Source organism: Chamaea fasciata, unplaced genomic scaffold (genome assembly GCF_029207755.1).
Source record: "Chamaea fasciata isolate MVZ Bird 193981 ecotype frontalis unplaced genomic scaffold, bChaFas1.0.hap1 SCAF_23, whole genome shotgun sequence".
NCBI lineage: Eukaryota > Metazoa > Chordata > Aves > Passeriformes > Sylviidae > Chamaea > Chamaea fasciata.
Genome location: NW_027094108.1, coordinates 1,779,315 through 1,796,949, shown reverse-complemented (window position 1 = coordinate 1,796,949; position 17,635 = coordinate 1,779,315). Strand labels below are relative to the sequence as shown.

The window sequence follows — 17,635 nt, the reverse complement described above, 5'->3', positions numbered from 1 at the left end:
TGGATGGCTCCCAGGGGGGTTTGCAGGGCAGCAGCCTCCACTCAAGCTGCAAAATGTGAAATCTCTTCTCAGATCTGTCCAGACATCCCGAGGGAAATAACTGCTGGATCCATCCTGTTTTCAGCACAGCACAGGCCAGAGACAGCGTTAATAATAAAGTCTGAAGCTGTGCAGGAAACCATAAATATGACAAGCGGCGGGGGAGCTCAGAGAGTCTCAGTGTTTACTCTGCCTGTCTAAATTCTGTTTACATTTAAAGACATGATATTTTTCAAGCTTGATTTATGCCTTTGAAGAGGAAAAAAAAGGACGAGCCACACAAGCAGAAAGAGCCCAACCCAAAGCTATAGGAAGATTAATCAATTTTAGGCTTAAATCATGGAAACATGAACTCGGTGTTGGGCAACTAAAAATCCTACAGCTGCTTTTACCATCTGCTGCTGATGGCACAGGGGTGTGGTGAAACACAACTTAAGCATTCATAAAAGTGCCGTAAATTCTAAGAAGTTCTGCTAAATCCAGTGAAACTTTCCAAAGTTCTTTTGCTATGATGAAAACGTATTTTAACCTTTTCAGGGAGGTCTGAAAATTGTGTCCTGTACATTTATTTTCTACGCATTCTACTGATTCTTGTAATAACCAAGTGAACTTTGTGTCAGACAAACGTCAGCGATGTGAAGAAATAGTCCTCTCTAATTCTGTGAAATCTCCACATTCTTAACAAGAGCTTTCCCAGAAGTGGGGAAGATCTTCATGATGGAGCAGTTTGTAACAGGAGCATCATTGCTTTGAGCTGCTGGCACTGGTGATGATTAAAGAGCAGCAGAAAAACCCATCAGTTCTCTGACGCCAAGAGCTGCTGCTCCCAAGGAATCATTTTTCTGGCAGCACCATCTTGTGGTTTGCTGCAGCTCATAAATTTTCGATTTATGTCTCCCATTCTCTAACCCTAACCCTTACAGGATGGTGTAAGGTTTGTTATCTCACCATGGAATCCTTCCAGGCACTGAAAACATCACCAAATCTTCTCACATTGGTGGTTGCAGCTCTGCTGGAGAAACACACACACATAGCCCAAAGTCCCAAATCCCTCACTGAGCTGTGGGAATGCCCACTCCAAGCAGACCAGCTCCTTTTTTTTTACAGGGAATTTCATCCAGAGGGTGAAGGTTTCTGGTGACCGCGGACCTGAGCAGCTGGAGCTGTGCCAGGGGAGGTTTAGGTTGGATTTGGGGAAAGGTTCTTCCCCCCGAGGGTGCTGGGCACTGACCAGGCTGCCCAGGGAACGGGCACGGCCCCAAGAGATGCACACAGAGTGGGATTTTGGGGTGTCTGTGCAGGGCCAGGGGCCGGACTGGATGATCCCTGTGGATCCTCAGGATATTCCGTGATTCCACGGCTGTCCTCAGGCCGGGGCAGAGGATGACCAGCACGGAGAAAAGCCACTGTGCTGCGGGAGAGGAGCCGGGGGAGGCTGAAAGGCTGGGGAACACCCGGGGAAAGGGCCGGGGAAGGACCGGGAAAAGGGCCGGGGACAGGGGAAGGACTGGAGGAAGGGCAAGGGGAGGATGGGGAGAAGGGGGAAGAACGGGAGGAAGGGCTGGAAGAACGACCGGGAAGGATCAGGAGAAAGACCGAAGGAAGAACTTGGGGAAGGGCCGGAGGAAGGATGGGGAAGGCTCGGGGGAAGGATCAGAGGAAGAACCAGGGGAAGGACCGGAGGAAGAACCAGAGAAGGCACCGGGAGGGCTCAGGGGAAGGATCAGAAAAAGGACCGGGGGAAGGACCGGCAAGGCTCGGGGGCAGGACCAGGGGAAGCAGCGGGGAAGGTCCGAAGGAAGGCGGGCGAGGCTCGGGGGCAGGACCAGGGGAAGCAGCGGGGAAGGTCCGAAGGAAGGCGGGCGAGGCTCGGGTGCCGCCCCGGAAGGCGCGTTGCCGCAGCCATGGTGGTGCTGAGCGCGGCGCGCTGGGTGCGCAGCCGCCTCTCGGACCGCTTCTGGAGGGTGCAGGAGGTGCTCAAGTATGCGCGGGTGAGTGCGGGGTCCCGGGGCTAAACCCGGCCACAGCTCGGCCCTGTCACCGCATCCCCTTGTCCGTACCCTGGCACTGCCTGTCCCCGCATCCCCTGTCCGCAGCCCGGCCCCGGCACTGTCCTGTCCCCGCATCCTCCTGTCCCCGCATCCCCTGTCCCCGCATCCCCTGTCCGCAGCCCGGCCCCGGCACTGTCCTGGCCCCGCATCCCCCTGGCCCCGCATCCCCCTGTCCCCGCATCCCCCTGTCCCCGCATCCCCCTGTCCCCGCATCCCCTGTCCCCGCATCCCCTGTCCCCGCATCCCCTGTCCCCGCGTCCCCTGTCCGCAGCCCGGCCCCGGCACTGTCCTGGCCCCGCATCCCTCTGCCTTGTGCCCCTTGCAGGGTCCCCAAGCCGGGATGCCCCTGGATCCCTGGAAGTGCCCCAGGGCTTGGAGCAGCCTGGCACAGTGGGAGATGTCCCTGCCCGTGGCACTGGGTGGTCTCTTGGAGGTCACTTTTTTCACCCAGGCTATTCTGCGATCCTCTGGTTGACTCGTGCTGTAAATTGGTCTGTATTTAATTAAATACAGCGTAGCGTGCTGTTGGTGTTTCCTTCTTGAGTGTTTTTTCTTTGTTTGCTTTACTACAGAAAGAAGCTGGGGGAAAAAATTAACCTTGTTCTCAATCCCATTTTGAAGTGGGATTTCTGCTGAAGTTCGTGCTACTGTGTCGAGGCTAGGGAAGAACCTTTCTCAAGGGCATCCAAGGCAGTACATCTTGCTGTAATACTGGGATTGGAAATTTGAAGGAAGTGAGAATACTTTGGTTTTGTAGCACGTGAGCTGCCCTCAGTACCACTTATTCCTGGTGTAGCACTGGCTACTTTTTCCTGTAGCAAGGGAGAAGCATCATTGTTTTAGATGGATGTCAGGAAACAATTTTTTTTTTCTTTTTTTTTTCTGTTTTAACAAATCAGAGGTTCCTGCCCCATCCCAGTGTTCATGCAGACACACTGAGGGGAAGCTCAGGAAGGAGAATAAATACGTGAATTCAGGGTTGGGTGAAAGCAGTGACCATGATTTTGTTTTTGCCTTTCCCACAGAATCACAGCCCAAAGTGAGGCCTGGTTTTTGCCTCTGCCTAACTGAGATTTTCCCTCCCTGCTCCAACTCTTCAGGTTTCCCACGATAAAAACCATGGAAAAAAATATTTTCATGATTTGCCAGCAGAATGCTATGGGGACGCTTGTGAAGGGTTGAGTTATGGAGGGCTGTGAATGCAAATGAGCTTTATTAGTGTTGTATCTTTCTCTTTAAATAAATGAGACCATCCTGGTGTGGTTTTTTCCCCAGCATTTTCGTGGCAGGAAGAACCGCTGCTACAAGCTGGCGGTGAGGAGCGTCCGCAGGGCTTTCGTCAGGTCCACCAAGGCCAGGAGGGAGAAGAAGAGATTCCTCAGAGCGGTAAAGAGCAAAATCTTGGGTGGGAACATCAGATTGGGAGCAAGGCAGAAGTGAAACAGCTGCTTGTCTTACTGGGGGGTTTCATTTAAAAGCAGTGGGTGAAAAATAAAGGAGTTTAAGGCAGCATTTTCCTGAGTCATGCTCCTGTGGACTTATTCCGTGATCTCATGAAAGTGTTACATTTAATAAGCGTGAGCAGCCCAGCGTGGCAAAGGGTTTACTTTTTAAAGTGTTTTGTCGTGCAAAATACTGATTTTTACACCTTCAGCTCTGGATCACAAGGATTGAAGCAGCTTCCCTTGAGCATGGTTTGAAGTACCCAGCCTTCATAAGCAACCTGGTCAAGGTAAGGATGTGGTTTGGAGGATAATTGCTTACTAATTAGGGTGATGAAAGGCCTTCTGCTTGTGAAAGGAGTTTCATCCACTTCAGGAACTCAGTTCTGCCCTAAACTTGCTTCTCTTTCTAATATGGATTATTCCCTTTTATCCTGGTGAACGCTGTGGCTCTACCTCATGTTCTGTCCCCAAAACTTAGCAATGAGACTTTTAAAATGCTTTTTTGTGGGCATTCAGTGACAGCTGCTTTTCCTTTTACTTCCAGAAATGTAAAAATAAAAGGTTGGATTAGCAAAAAACCCAAAACCCCTAAGAAATCCTTTTCACTATCTTTGTGATGTGGAGAGTGCAGAGACTTGGTGCCATTGTCCCTTGGTTTTAAAACATGGGACAATGGGAATTGTTTTTAAAACATGGGACAAGCTGGGAAATTTGTTTCAATTTGTTGATTGTGTTTTAATTTGTTCAAGCTGAAACAGATGCCGTGGATTAACCTGGAACACGTGGCCTTGAGCAAAATCAGAGATTTTTTCTTCAGTTCTTGGTTTCAACCAGAAAAAACTTTAGAGAGAGTCAGTAAATAATTTCTACTCAGTGGGTTAATGAGACATCCATGGCCAGGGAGTGTCTGACTGTCTTCAACAGCTCCAAATTGCACAGGGTAGAATAAAGTAAATCTGGATTAAGATCCTCAGGTCTTAAGCCTTAAGAGTGTTTAATGATACTTAATGAAGAGTGTTTATATAAACAGTAAAGGGTGTTCATTATATTTAATAAAGAGAGATCAAGCATTGCAGTGTTTTTCCTAAAAAATTACAGTCCTTAACCAACAATTTTTCTTGCCTTTAGTCCCAGGTGGAGCTGAACAGGAAAGTTCTGGCTGACTTGGCAATTTATGAGCCAAAGACATTCAAGTCCTTGGCAGCTTTAGCCCAGAGGAGAAGACAAGAAGGGTTCCTGGCTGCCCTGGGAGATGGAAAAGAACCAGAGGGAATATTTTCACGTATTGTGCACCACCACTATTGATACCAGAGTCTGTGTATGTGTTTTAGGAACAGGGATTTGATTGTGAAGCAAACCTGCTGCTGAAATGGAACACGTGGAACAAATCCTCTGAGGATCGTGTGGGTGTGAAGCTTCTCCTTGATATTTTTATTTTTCCCCCCCCTGTGTTGTTGTCGCTGAAACCTGTTAAATTAAAAGCACACATCCAGGTGAGCAGTCAGGCCATACCGAGATTTAATAAAAGTATTTTATTTTGGTAACTGCCGGTAGAAAAAAAAAAACCCAATTTGTGTGGTGAATTCTGGCCCTGAACAGGGAAAACACACCTGGGATGGGGAGGAGATGTTACCCTCACACGTGGACCCTGGGTGTTGAGGACACACGTAGTTTGTACTTTTAAGGACTTAATAAAGATATTTTTATTGATAACTGCTCTGGGGAAACAATTTGTGTTAATTTTGGCACTTCATGGGGAAAATACAACCAGGGGATGGAGGGAAGGCGGGATGTCAACCCTCACACACGGCCCCTGGGTTAAGGACACACCGAAGAACTTTAATAAAGGTATTTTTTTTGGTGATTGCTGTGGAGAAACAACGTTTGTGGTGAGATCTGGCACTGCAGAGCAGAAAAACCAGCCCAGAGTGTGAGGGAGATGTCAGCCCTCAGACGTAAACCCCAAGTGAAGGACGTACAGAGCCTGTTGAGGACTTGATAGTAAAAATACTTTTGTTGGTAACTCCTGCAGGGAAACAATTTGCGTGAGGAAATTCTAGGGGAAAACCCAGCCGGGGTGGGGAGCCCTCATGAACCTCGGGGAGCCCCAAGTTAAGGACCTGTGCAGACCGTTTTTTGAGGAGTTAACAAATACATCTGTTATAAATACATATTATATAGTTGGCTTTTCGCAAATATTATCATGACTACTGTGTTTTACTAAGAAGAATGTGTGTGTAATGAATATGTATCACAGAGGGTTAAGACTGGGGGTTTTTTTATCTCTTCTTTGTAAGGTCTAAACCACCAAGCCAGAAGTTATGGGAGGAGGGGTCACCTTATGACCCTTCATAAAAAAGCTGTTAAACTTTGTTTTCTTATCCAAATGAAAAGAACCAGAAAAACCTCAGAAGAAAAAATTATACCCATGTTACCAGACAGAGCGGAGCCACCCACAAAATAAATCTATTAATAAGATGATCGGGGGTACTTAAAACAGATTAAAAAAAAAAATGTTTGATTAACATCTATTGACTATTCAACAAGGATAGAAGTCCTAAAAGGGTGAGGGGGGCTACGAGCAGACCTTGTGCCAAGCTCCCTCGGCCAAGAAGCTTCGCTTATTCTGTCTCCTAATTTGTGTATTTTTAAAATTTTTATTAAACCTATAATTTTTTTTTCTTTTTTAAAGAGCGGAACTCGTTTTTCACACATGTAACTGGCGAAGCGCCGCCACGCAGCCTCCCCCTCCCGCCGCGTCCCGGGGCGGCCCCGGCTCTGAGGGCGCTGAGGGCGCCGCGGCCCCGCCCTGTCCGGATTCCCGGCCGCTGCGTCACCGCGGCCGCTCGGGCGGCGTCCTGCGTCACCGGCCCCTCAGCCAATCAGCGGCCGCGCCCCCGCCGCTCTCCACCAATCAGCGTCGGGCGGATGCGGGTGGGGGGGGAAGGAGAAGGAGCGCGGAGCCAGCGAGGCGGAGGCCACACAAAATGGCGGCGGCGGTGGGAGGAGGCGGCGGCCCCGCGGGTCCTCAGGCGGCCGGTGCGGCTCCCGCTCCGGTGCCGGGTCCCGGCGCGGTGCTGATCGGCGACCGCTTGTATTCGGGCGTGCTGATTACGCTGGAGAACTGCCTGCTGCCCGAGCACACGCTGCGCTTCACGCCGTCCATGAGCAGCGGCCTGGACCCTGACACCGAGACCGAGCTGCGCGTCACCGGCTGCGAGCTCATCCAGGCGGCCGGGATCCTGCTGCGGCTGCCGCAGGTGGGGCTGGGCGCTGGCGGGGGACGGAACGGGGACTCAACAGGACCTTTCTTTGTGCGGGTTTCGATTTCTCCGTTACCGGCCGAGGAGGCCCCGGCGCCGCCCCGCAGTTACCGGCCGGGCGAGACCTCGGGGCCGCTCGGGGCCCGCTCCGGGCCCTTTCCCGGCGCTCGGGGCCCGCTCCGGGCCCTTTCCCGGCGCTCGGGGCCCGCTCCGGGCCCTTTCCCGGCGCTCGGGGCCCGCTCCGGGCCCTTTCCCGGCGCTCGGGGCCCGCTCCGGGCCCTTTCCCGGCGCTCGGGGCCCGCTCCGGGCCCTTTCCCGGCGCTCGGGGCCCGCTCCGGGCCCTTTCCCGGTGCCGGCTCCGGGTGATGTCAGCGCCTTTCCTGCGCCGCCCCCGCGTGAGGATCGGGGATTGTGTAAAGGCGGATTTCTTAGGGCTGCTCTTGGAGTTCCGGTGACCTCCGGGAGGTTTTTTTTTTTTTTTTGTTTCCCTGGAGAATTTTAAGTCAAACAACCTCGTTGTTCTCTTGAGCGTAAAAGTTTCCAGGCGCTTTCCAGCTGCCGAGTTTTAGCATATTCAAATGTATGCAAATCTTGACGTTATTAGATTCCCCCTCATTTTCCACGCCCAAAAAGCAAATTTTTTTTTTTTTTTCTGGCGTGCTTTCATAACTTTCCCTCTTACTGGATTTGGTTTTTTTCCCTTTTGTTTTTTAGTAACTTAATCAACTGGGAGCGTATTTTCACTTTTTTTTTGATAGAAGAAATTTGGGATTTGATGTTTTTATTTAACTCGCAGGCAGTTTTTACAGCGTTGACAACATTTTGGGCAGCTTAATTAATTACTTAAGCAGCACTTCTAGTTTTTTTTACATACCACCGAACTTCTTCCCATGCTTAATTCATCTTCTGCCTCTTAAATCTGTTAAAATTTCTCTTTGGAACTGGTAGTTTTGTTCATGCCTGTTGTGATTATCTCTTTTTTAGGTGGCCATGGCTACAGGACAGGTGCTATTCCAGCGGTTCTTTTACACCAAATCTTTTGTGAAGCATTCCATGGAGGTAAGGAGGCTTTCAATGACTTTTGTGGATAAATATTTGCCTTATTTATCATCTGATCTGTCTTGGCAAGTTGTTACCTGTGATGTGATCAGTGTTAGTAACTAGTCTGAAGGTTGTAGTTAGAGAGAAACATGATTTTACAAAGCTGTTTAATAGTGATTTTTGTCAAATATTTGATATTTTCTTGTTTTACTGCATTTTTTTCCTTCTTATTTCTCCATAAGCTGTTGGAAGAGCTCAATTCTTGACCTGGAAGTGATCTATTATATACATAAAATATTATAAATAATTCCTGACCTGGAAGTGATCTATTAGATAAATAAAAATATTATCAATAATTTACAAAATACACAAAAATATTGTCAAATGTAATACTTATATTTATAAAATATTCTGTTTTATGGTCATTTTTCAGCACGTGTCCATGGCCTGTGTCCATCTGGCATCCAAGATTGAGGAAGCCCCCAGACGGATTCGGGATGTGATCAACGTGTTCCATCGCCTCAGGCACCTGAGGGAGAAAAAGTGAGCTCAGAATTCACACTCATCTCAACTCTCTGGGTTTTCTGGGAATTATTATTAAACTTCACAACAGCAGCATGCCCTGGTTCATAAATCAGGGGACATTTCAAAGGGATCTCAGGAAGTGAGCTGAGCTTTGTTTAATAAATAAATATTTTTGGTGATATAAATAATGATTTTTTTTTTTTACAGCTCAGCCTGAGTTTCCTTAAGGATTAAGGTGATCAAATAATTTTGGTGGTGTAAATAATGATGTTTTTTACTTTTTTATAACTAAACCTGAGTCTTCTTAAGGGTTTAGATGATGAAATATTTTTGATGGTATAAATAATGATACTTTTTATTTTTAAAACTAAACCTGAGTCTCCTTGATCATCTTGTGAATTTGACCTTGTCTTGCAGAAAACCCGTGCCTCTAATATTGGATCAAGAATATGTGAACTTGAAGAATCAAATAATTAAGGCAGAAAGAAGAGTGTTGAAGGAGTTGGGATTTTGTGTTCACGTGAAGCACCCTCATAAGGTTTGTACTTTACAAATTCCTTATATATAACCAACATTTCCTGTTGTGTAAAGCTGTGAGGAGGCTGCGTGGAAGCTCTGTGGACTGCACACGATGATCAGTGAATTCAGTGAGATTAGCTTCTTACCATCCTGATGTTTTCTTTCTCATTTAAGAGACTCTTACTAATTGGCCTCGTTTCACTGCTGAGTGACGGCGAGGTGGATGCAGGTGCTCAGTATTCCTCGAAGGCAAATTGGAGCAGTAGGTAGCTTTGGTGGTAGAAAAAACCATCACCTGAACTTAGATCCCCAAGCAGGGAGGAATTTGGAGGTCTGGGGTTCTCGTGATCGTTCACTTCCTGAGGTATTTAAAGTTCTGTGAGGCAGTTCAGTGTTTGGAGTGTGTTAAAACCAGGCTCAGGCTTGGCTAGAAATAAGACAAGGCTTAGTATGAAAGTAACAAGTGTCAGAGTGGATGATACTTGAAAGATACAATTAATGTTTAAATTGTGCCCTAACTGGTAAAAGAACTTTCTGTTTCTGTGCCAACACAATTCAGGATCTTGCTCTTTTCTCCCCTAGAAAACACCTGTTCAGAGCCTTCTTTTTGAGCTTCTTGACCTTCAGAATTTCCTTGTGTCATCCAGCCCAGAGGGCAGCTGTAGTTTGTTAATGGGGTGAATTTTGCCATTGTCCTTCCTCTCTGCAGCCTTGTTTTCCTTCCAAACTGGGGGAAAATCCCTCAGAACTGAACAAACCACGGCACAGTGTTAGGCCTGTTCTCTGCAAACACTGCCAGCTTCCCTCACTGCTGACTGCAGCCAGCAGCTTTTTCTCCCAGGCTGCAGCTAAAAAAGGATTTGTGAGGTGTGTAGGAGAACAAAAAAACAATCCACAAAATGCCTAAATCCAAATCAACCCACAAATTCCCTAAACCAATCCCAGGTGAAGACAAGGCCTGGCTGAGTAGCAGGATGGAAGTTCAGAGCTGGTGTGGATAAACGCTGGGGAATGGTGCAAACACTTCCTGTGTGGAGTGTTTTAGGCCTTGAAAGAGGATCACAGATGCCTCATGGATGTCCCTCTGAAATAAGCAGGTGGCTCTCCAGATGCTTGTTAATAACTCAATAACCCATATCTTCCAGATAATCGTTATGTACCTTCAGGTATTAGAATGTGAACGTAACCAACACCTGGTCCAGACCTCATGGTAAGTTGATTTTTTTTGTTCTAAGAGACCAGAAGGGGCAGTAGCAGAAATATGTCACTTGAGGCACTGGGCAGCATTGCTCAGCAGTGCTTGGGGTCACCCCAGACAGCTCCACTGTCCTTGGTGTGTCCCAAACTCCTTCCCAAATGTTGAGCGGCCTCTTAAGTTCGAGGCAGTGTTTTAATGGTAAGGTAGCTTTCCACCCTGACTCCTCCCTTCCCTCCTCTCTGCTCTCACTTTTCCAGCTGAAGGGAAAAGGTTGGGTGGGTTTAGAGTTGTTCCCTTGGGTTCTTGTTCTCCAGGGAACACTTGGGGGGTATTTCAAGTCTGTTCCCAGTGCTGGGAAATGGCTTTTTCCCAGGGCCTGAGCTTGATTCCAGGTGTATCAAAACCTCAGCACAGATAAATTTCTTTAATCTATGTGGATAATGCAAGATGTCAGCTTCTAAGAACTGGATAGGTGCATAGCCTGGATTTGTATTTGCCATGAAATGTTCTCTGCCTTATTGCTCTCATTGAATAAGTATTTGCTCGGGGGTGGGAAGCTTCTGTAAAATTGCACGTCTTAAACTTTTACCAAATAATGCTTTTTAAACCATAATGCTTTTTTTTAACAATACCGATGGTCTAAAAAAAAAAATAAAAATAAAATAAATAAACCAAACACCTTTAGTGAATCCAAAGACCATATTTCTGCTGACTGAACTGTCTGGTACTGTGACCTGTGTGTAGAGAACCAGTTTTGACTTTTCTTTTCTGTACTCTTTTGATCAAAGGGTAGCCTCTGAGGGTAAGTGACTAAGACTTCTCCTCTGCTGCCCATGGTGCAGGGATAGCTGCCGTCTTCAGTCAACCCAAAGCTCTCCAAAGAGAAGGCTGGCTCTAGACAGGTGGTATATACATGATAGTAGAGTAACTGGCCAACTGCTTCTTGTGCTTATATTTTAATTTTTTTTTAATATATATATATATACTCTGCATTTTTTTTTGGTTGTTTGTATATTTGATAACCCAGAGCGTTGAAGCTCTGAAGTTGTTTTTGGTTTGTTTGTTTTTTTTTTAATGTTCTATTTCTCTTAACTTTATAACGTGATGTGTTTCTGATATGAATAAGGTGGGGTTTAAATCTTTAAAAAAAAAAAAAGAGATGGATTAACAACAGAAAACAAATGAATAGTTTCCATTTGTAAACTGGTACATGTGTGAAGTTTGGAGACAAAAAAAGAGACACTTCCCAGAAGCATTGCATGGAGCAGTGGAATGGGAATTCTGGACTGCCAGGAATCTGCTGATGATGGAAGGAGGGGAGCTCAGGGGGAGGGAGGGAGGGAGGGAATCACCCCAGCTGAGAAAGGGGTTTGCAGATGTTACAATAACACATCTCTGTGCTCGTGGTCGTTGCTTCCAGTACCTGAAAACTGGTGGGTATCCAGTATAATTGGTTTTTGAAATGTGCATTTTTTTACAACATCACCTTTTTCTTAAGCTATTGTGACAAGGATTCATTTCCTCCTGTGTCTGACTGAGCCCACAGGGAAGATGTGCAGAGGCCAATTTGGCGAATCAGGAAAAAAAAAAAAGAAGCTTTGTAGCTTCCAGATGTTCCAAGTCACCTTTTCCTCTATCACTTCTTTGGCCAAAAGCTTTGTGCTCCCTTTGCAGTGAGACAAGAACAGCAGGTTTAGAAGTTCCTTTCTCCCAGAATGATGAGCTGATGGTCAGTGTTGCTATTTTGGGGCAGCAGTTGCTGTTTGTGTCAACAAGAATTGAGGACAGGTGGGAGTTGGAAACTCCTGGGATTCCAATTCCTCCTCTCTGTGTCCTCGTAAACGTTGCAGGTGCCTGGCCTGTGGTCTCTGCTTTGGATACCTGGGGGTCAGTGAATCCTTGTATACTGGGTACCCACATGGTTCATTATTACTCTAAAGTATTATTTTAAGGACTTTCATTATGTCTGGTTTTAGTTTTTTCTCCATCTGATATTTGATTGACGTATGTGCTCCCAAGTCTAGATCTTCTAAAGCACATCAGCTGACAGATTCACAGGAATTTACTTTGTGTATTTAAGATTTTAACAACATAAATGCTTAAGTGTACTGACTGGAATATGTGCAATATTTTACAGTTTTCTCATTCTGTGAATATTCATTTTAAGCAACCTTACTGAAATGGGACAATTTGGAAACCTTATTTCATGTGCCAAAGAGGAGCTCTGCCTGAATACTGACTGTTCTCCTGAACTGATGTTCCCAAAACACCCTGATTTCTCCTATGGCTGACTTTTTGCATCAAAAAGAATTCTGTTCTGGATGGAAATGGACCCTTAAATCCCACTGGAAGTTGACCTGTGCTGAAGAGGATTGCATTTCATGGGAGAACTGCTCCAGGAGCTGCAGCTTTTTACCAGACACCTGGTTCTGCCCTATTGCAGGGGAACATTCTAAAATTCTCAAACTGAGTATTTCTGAGCACACACTGTATGTTGTCTTGATGAAAAGAACTTGTTTTATTGCATGAGAGCAGGCCAGTAGAGATCCAGCAGCAAAAGTGAAGTTAAAATTGGTTCTCTCCTCACCAGTGAATTTTCAGCAGTCAGACTTTGTTTCTGTCGCACGTCCCTCCCCTTGAGGGATTTATTTTAGCTACTCCTTTGATTTTTGTTTTAGTAAACCCATTCAGCTTCTCTTTAGATTTACAGGAATATAATGTTGAAGTCTAGTAACTGAACGCAGAAAGAAATAGCCCTTGTAGAAGTAAAACCAAGTCAAAAAAACCCGAGAAAAGAACCCCAAGGAGCTTTGCAGCGCCTTGCAACCTCCCGCTCTCCTGTTTTTCAGGAACTACATGAACGACAGCCTGAGAACAGATGTCTTTGTGAGGTTCCAGCCAGAAAGCATTGCCTGTGCCTGCATTTACCTGGCAGCCAGGACACTGGAGGTGAGCCACACTTGCATGGATTTGGGGTTTATTTTCCAAGCCTTTTAACAGGAGGAGAAATCTGAGCTTTGTGTCTCTGTCTCTCCCTTTCAGATCCCGCTCCCAAATCGCCCACATTGGTTTTTACTGTTCGGAGCGACGGAGGAAGAAATTCAAGAAATCTGCTTAAAAATCTTGCAGCTCTACACAAGGAAAAAGGTTTGCTTCTTTTTTTTTTTTTTTCATGTTGGGAGCCCTCAGTAAAGGCTGCAGGTCAGAGCAGGAGTTGGAAAAATCTGACCCTGTTGGAAACCACAGCTGTAGAGCCTGGGAGTGAACAAAGAGCAGTCACTGTCTGGGACTCCTTGGATTTTCATTCCCCTCCCTGGGAGTGAGAAACCAGGAAATTCAGCTCTCAAAAGCAGTGCTCCTGTGTGTTCGCAGGTGGATTTATCTGATCTGGAAAGTAAAATAGAGAAGAAGAAACTGGCTATTGAAGAGGCAAAAGCACAAGCTAAAGGTCTGGTACCTGAGGGAGTTCCAAGCTTGGATAACACGTCGGGATTTTCCCCTATCCCAAAAAATGGTAAATAGTGGATAACTCATTTTTAATAACACCTTCACATCTTTCATGTGTATTTACCCTTTTGGGAAGCATTTACAAGTGCGATTTGGTGTTTGTTGGGGATTTTTTTAAGATGGTTTCTAGCACTACTCAACTGGCAGGGTTTAAATAGCATTGTAACTGTGATTTCTTGAATCAGATAAAAGCTAAAATCAAATTAGTCTGAAATTAAGACTAGTTTAAACCCATATAGGCCAGGGACTTGCTTTTATTTGGATTTGGCAATAAGCTCAAATCCTTGCCATGGGCATGTTGTGCTAAAGCTTTGTTGAAGCAGGGGTAACTTTTTGGGATGTTGGGTGGGGAATTTGTTGGTTGAAAGTTTCCAGTCTCACCTAGAAGACAACATTCACCATCTTCTGCCCCAGTTTAGCTTTCAAACAGTGCTGAATAATTGGCAAGGGAAGGAGGGTGGTTTTCTGCCTTCTCTTGCAGTTACTTCAATGCTTTGGCAGAAATGTTTCAGATGAATTTCTGCCTTCTGTGAACTTGTTCAGATCTGCTTTGTGGGTGTGCAAAGCACAGCTGTGCAGCTCTGGTCGGTGCAGACATGGGGTTGAGGGGAGCCTCAAGTCCTTTCAGGTACTTTCCAAAGAGGTAACAAAGGCTGCTTCTTCTTGCAGAGTCTCCAAAAGAGGTTAAAGGCAATAAACCTTCACCACTACCTGTCCAGGCCATGAAGAATGCAAAAAGGAAAACAGAGGGCACCAAGAGAACCAGCTCCAACAGCCCAGTAAATGGGTAAGGATTTATAAAGAAGCAGCTGATTTTTATCCCATAAGTAGTTGAAACAAAATAACCGAGTGTTCATTGTCTCTGGCAGTGTCCAGAAAGGAAGAGAGAGCAGAAGTCGAAGTGGAAGCAGAGATCAGAGTTACTCGAGGTCACCATCGAGGTCTGCATCCCCTAAGCACAGGTAGGGTGTGCTCCCAGTCCCTCCCAGTTTCCCAGGGTTTGGAACCTGGACAGTTCATCCCCAGGAGCCTGAGGTGACCCAGCAGTATCTGCTGCTCCTTGAACTCCAGAGTGTGGGTGGAGAACGGGATAAGAGTTCCTAAAAATCAGCGTTTTTCCGGTAGCCAGATGGAAGTTTAGGACACAGGATGAGCTTTCATGGGCTGCTGTCACAGTAGGACACGAAATAAAGATGCTTGACTCCAGTCAGAAGGCAGTAGAAATCAGAAGGCTTTATTTACAATTTATTCGTTTTATAACATGCTGCACTAAAAGCCACGTTATTGGTCCATAGGGCTAACACCTCTCCCATTGGCTGAGTAACACAAATAGCAAACAACACCTGTTGTTTTGGGGAAAAGGAATGTTGTTTACACGAGGTTGTTTTGGGAAAAAGATAAAGTGTCGAAAAGTTTCCCTTGGGAAGAGCTCAGGCTCAGAAAATACCGTGTCCACAAGCTACTGAACAGCAAAATACGGAATGAAGTTCCTAAAATGCAAGAAAACCACATTTTCTCTCCTTTTCTTTTGCAGGAAAAGCGAGAGTTACTCCACATCCAGCGGCTCCAAATCCCACAGCCGCTCTCGGAGCCGCAGCGACTCCCCCCCGAGGCAGTTCAACCACGGCTCTGCCTACAAGGGCTCCAAAGCCCGAGGCTACAAGAAATCCAAAGACTACAAATACTCGGGGCACAAGGCGCGCAAATCGCGCAGCCGCAGCTCGTCGCGCTCCCGCAGCCGCTCCCGCGAGCGCTCCGACCACTCGGGCAAGTACAAGAAGAAGAGTCACTATTACCGCAACCACCGGCACGAGCGCTCCCGCTCCTACGAGCGCGCCGGGCACCGCTACGAGAGGGAGAGGGAGAGGGAAAGAGAGCACCCCGGGCACAGCCGGCACCGCCGCTGACAGCGGGCTGCTGCTGCTGGGGAGATCACCGGGGCTGCTGCTGGGGGAGTTACTGCTGGGGAGCCTGGGGCTGCCTCCTGGGGGAGTTAGAGCTCACCGGGGCTGCTGCCTTAGGGAATTCCTGCTGGGGAGCTCCCTGGGGCTGCCTCCTGGGGGAGTTAGAGCTCACCGGGGCTGCTGCCTTAGGGAATTCCTGCTGGGGAGCTCCCTGGGGCTGCCTCCTGGGGGAGTTAGAGCTCACCGGGGCTGCTGCCTTAGGGAATTCCTGCTGGGGAGCTCCCTGGGGCTGCTGCCTGGGGGAGTTAGAGCTCACCGGGGCTGCTGCCTTAGGGAATTCCTGCTGGGGAGCTCCCTGGGGCTGCTGCCTGGGAGAGTTCTCACCGGTGAGCCTTTAGGCTGCTTCCTGAGGGTATTTCAGCTCCCCAGGGCTGCTTCCAGAGGGAATTCCTGCTGGGGAAGCCCTGGGGCTGCTTCCCAAGAGAATTCCTACCAATAAGCCCCTGGGGTTTCTTCCAGAGGGATTGTGCACCCAGGGCTGCTTCCCAAGGGAATTCCCTCTGGTGAGCTGGGGTTGCTTCCCTCAGAATTCCCTCTGGCAGCACTGGAGACCCAGGGCAGCTTCCCACCGAATTCCCTCTGCCAGCAGAGCTCATTCCCGCGGCTTGTGCAGTTCCAGCGTTAATCTGGCTCGAGCCACGTTGTGCAGCAGTTTGTGCTGGTCCACGAATCCAAAGGAAAGACTGCCAGGGTGGGATTTGCTGTCAGGAGTGCCCTGTGCTGGGCTGTCACTGTCACCCTCACACTGGGTGCTCCTCTCCTGCCCTTCGGTGATTTCCATCCCCCGAGGCAGTGCAGTGTTTGGGATTTCCAGTCCTGCAGGCAGCAGCTCCCTGGGCCATCCTGGGAATGCTGTTCTTCCCCGTGGAACTGGAAAGCTCCTGAGCCCCCTGGGAGTGGTTTGGTGCTAACAACACCCTCTTTTCATCCAGGCTCCGTGATGTTGTACAGGTGGGAGGTGACTTTTTTTTTTTTTAGACCTGTTGCCTATATTAGGTTCTCTGTGTAATATATATATTTTGCAGTGTTACAGTACAGTACGGGGAAAAATGGCCTTCCTAGCCTTTACACTTTACCCACAATGTAAATAAGCATTTGTTTAATACAGGTGAAGATATATACAGCAAATTCAAAACTTGAATTCTATCAAAACAAACAAACAAAAAAAAGACTTGTGTAGAAAATTCTGATAAATGTGAAAGTATTTAGCTCTGTGCATTGAGAGTAGTATATTTTTATCTGTGCAATGCTGTGTGCAGGCCACCAGCTCAGAAGACATTTCCTATATATCCATTTGAAGTGGTTGAAAATTCTTTACTCAGGATCTTTGACACTCGGAAGGATTCGTAGTTTGTCAGTCTGCATGCTTGATGAACAGAGCATTTAAAATCCAATTAGCAGAGCCCCACAGCCCAGTAGTATCAGTTCTAGTGGTATATCTGAGCTGTTACTCTCATGCTCCCTAATTTCATTAAAGTATTTGATTTTCTATTACATTCACTCGAGAGTAGTTTCTTATGAGCTACACCACTTGTGCCTACTCATAAGGAAAGAAATTGGTGCAAAATGAAGAGATTTTCAAACTCCAATACATTCAAGACTTGGAATTCAACCCCCCTTCCCTTAAAGGCAGGAATTGTGGGCACCAAACATAAAAATCCCCCAATCCCCAAAGATTTGAGGTGGAAAGTGCATTTCTCTGACTTGAGGAGTGGCTGGCAGGTCCCAGCTGAGTTTCCTGAGCTCTGTTTGCTCTGATCCTCCTCACCTGGACAAGGAGGAAGAGCTGGGGATGATCTCTGGAGAATCCCAAATCCCTTGGGCTTTGTGCTACTTCTTGGGGGGTGAAAATGTTACAGAGGCTGAACATCTGTGGTGGGTTTGGTGAGGGAGCTGCTGGGACACTCCAGTGGCTGGAGCTGGCAGAAATTCACCTGAAAGGAAAAGCCTCACGTGCAGCTGTGTGTGTAAACAGCTCTCAGCCCCTCAGGTGAGTTGTGGCTTTGTTTTCTCAGCCTCTGGTGACTCCACCGTGGCTCTCAGTCATCAAAACCTCCCTGAGGTTGGTCTCTGATCTGTTTGT

The 17,635-nt window shown here is 47.2% G+C and overlaps 2 protein-coding genes across 2 annotated transcripts; both read left to right on the top strand.

The window, feature by feature from the left end:
• Positions 1–1,886: 1,886 nt before the first annotated feature.
• Positions 1,887–5,248, top strand: MRPL20 (mitochondrial ribosomal protein L20). The gene is made up of 4 exons (XM_066203101.1): positions 1,887–2,030; positions 3,366–3,476; positions 3,745–3,822; positions 4,664–5,248. Exons 1-4 carry the CDS (start codon positions 1,944–1,946, stop codon positions 4,838–4,840), a joined length of 453 nt encoding a protein of 150 aa, XP_066059198.1. The 5' UTR covers positions 1,887–1,943; the 3' UTR covers positions 4,841–5,248.
• A 1,260-nt stretch (positions 5,249–6,508) lies between these two features.
• Positions 6,509–17,048, top strand: CCNL2 (cyclin L2). Its single transcript, XM_066203228.1, has 11 exons — positions 6,509–6,795; positions 7,783–7,857; positions 8,273–8,382; positions 8,782–8,902; positions 10,029–10,093; positions 12,931–13,030; positions 13,124–13,228; positions 13,454–13,595; positions 14,258–14,375; positions 14,458–14,550; positions 15,123–17,048. Exons 1-11 carry the CDS (start codon positions 6,523–6,525, stop codon positions 15,493–15,495), a joined length of 1,575 nt encoding a protein of 524 aa, XP_066059325.1. The 5' UTR covers positions 6,509–6,522; the 3' UTR covers positions 15,496–17,048.
• The last annotated feature ends 587 nt before the right edge of the window (positions 17,049–17,635 follow it).

What these genes read in the sequence shown, in the direction of transcription:
- MRPL20 (XM_066203101.1), top strand. Translation starts at nt 1,944, where the DNA reads ATGGTGGTGCTGAGCGCGGCGCGCTGGGTGCGCAGCCGCCTCTCGGAC. An exon ending in AGGTGCTCAAGTATGCGCGG is followed by an intron (nt 2,031 to 3,365) that starts GTGAGTGCGGGG and finishes TTTTTTCCCCAG; the next exon opens with CATTTTCGTGGCAGGAAGAA. An exon ending in TCATAAGCAACCTGGTCAAG is followed by an intron (nt 3,823 to 4,663) that starts GTAAGGATGTGG and finishes TCTTGCCTTTAG; the next exon opens with TCCCAGGTGGAGCTGAACAG.
- CCNL2 (XM_066203228.1), top strand. Translation starts at nt 6,523, where the DNA reads ATGGCGGCGGCGGTGGGAGGAGGCGGCGGCCCCGCGGGTCCTCAGGCG. An exon ending in AGGCACCTGAGGGAGAAAAA is followed by an intron (nt 8,383 to 8,781) that starts GTGAGCTCAGAA and finishes CTTGTCTTGCAG; the next exon opens with AAAACCCGTGCCTCTAATAT. An exon ending in TTCCCCTATCCCAAAAAATG is followed by an intron (nt 13,596 to 14,257) that starts GTAAATAGTGGA and finishes TTCTTCTTGCAG; the next exon opens with AGTCTCCAAAAGAGGTTAAA.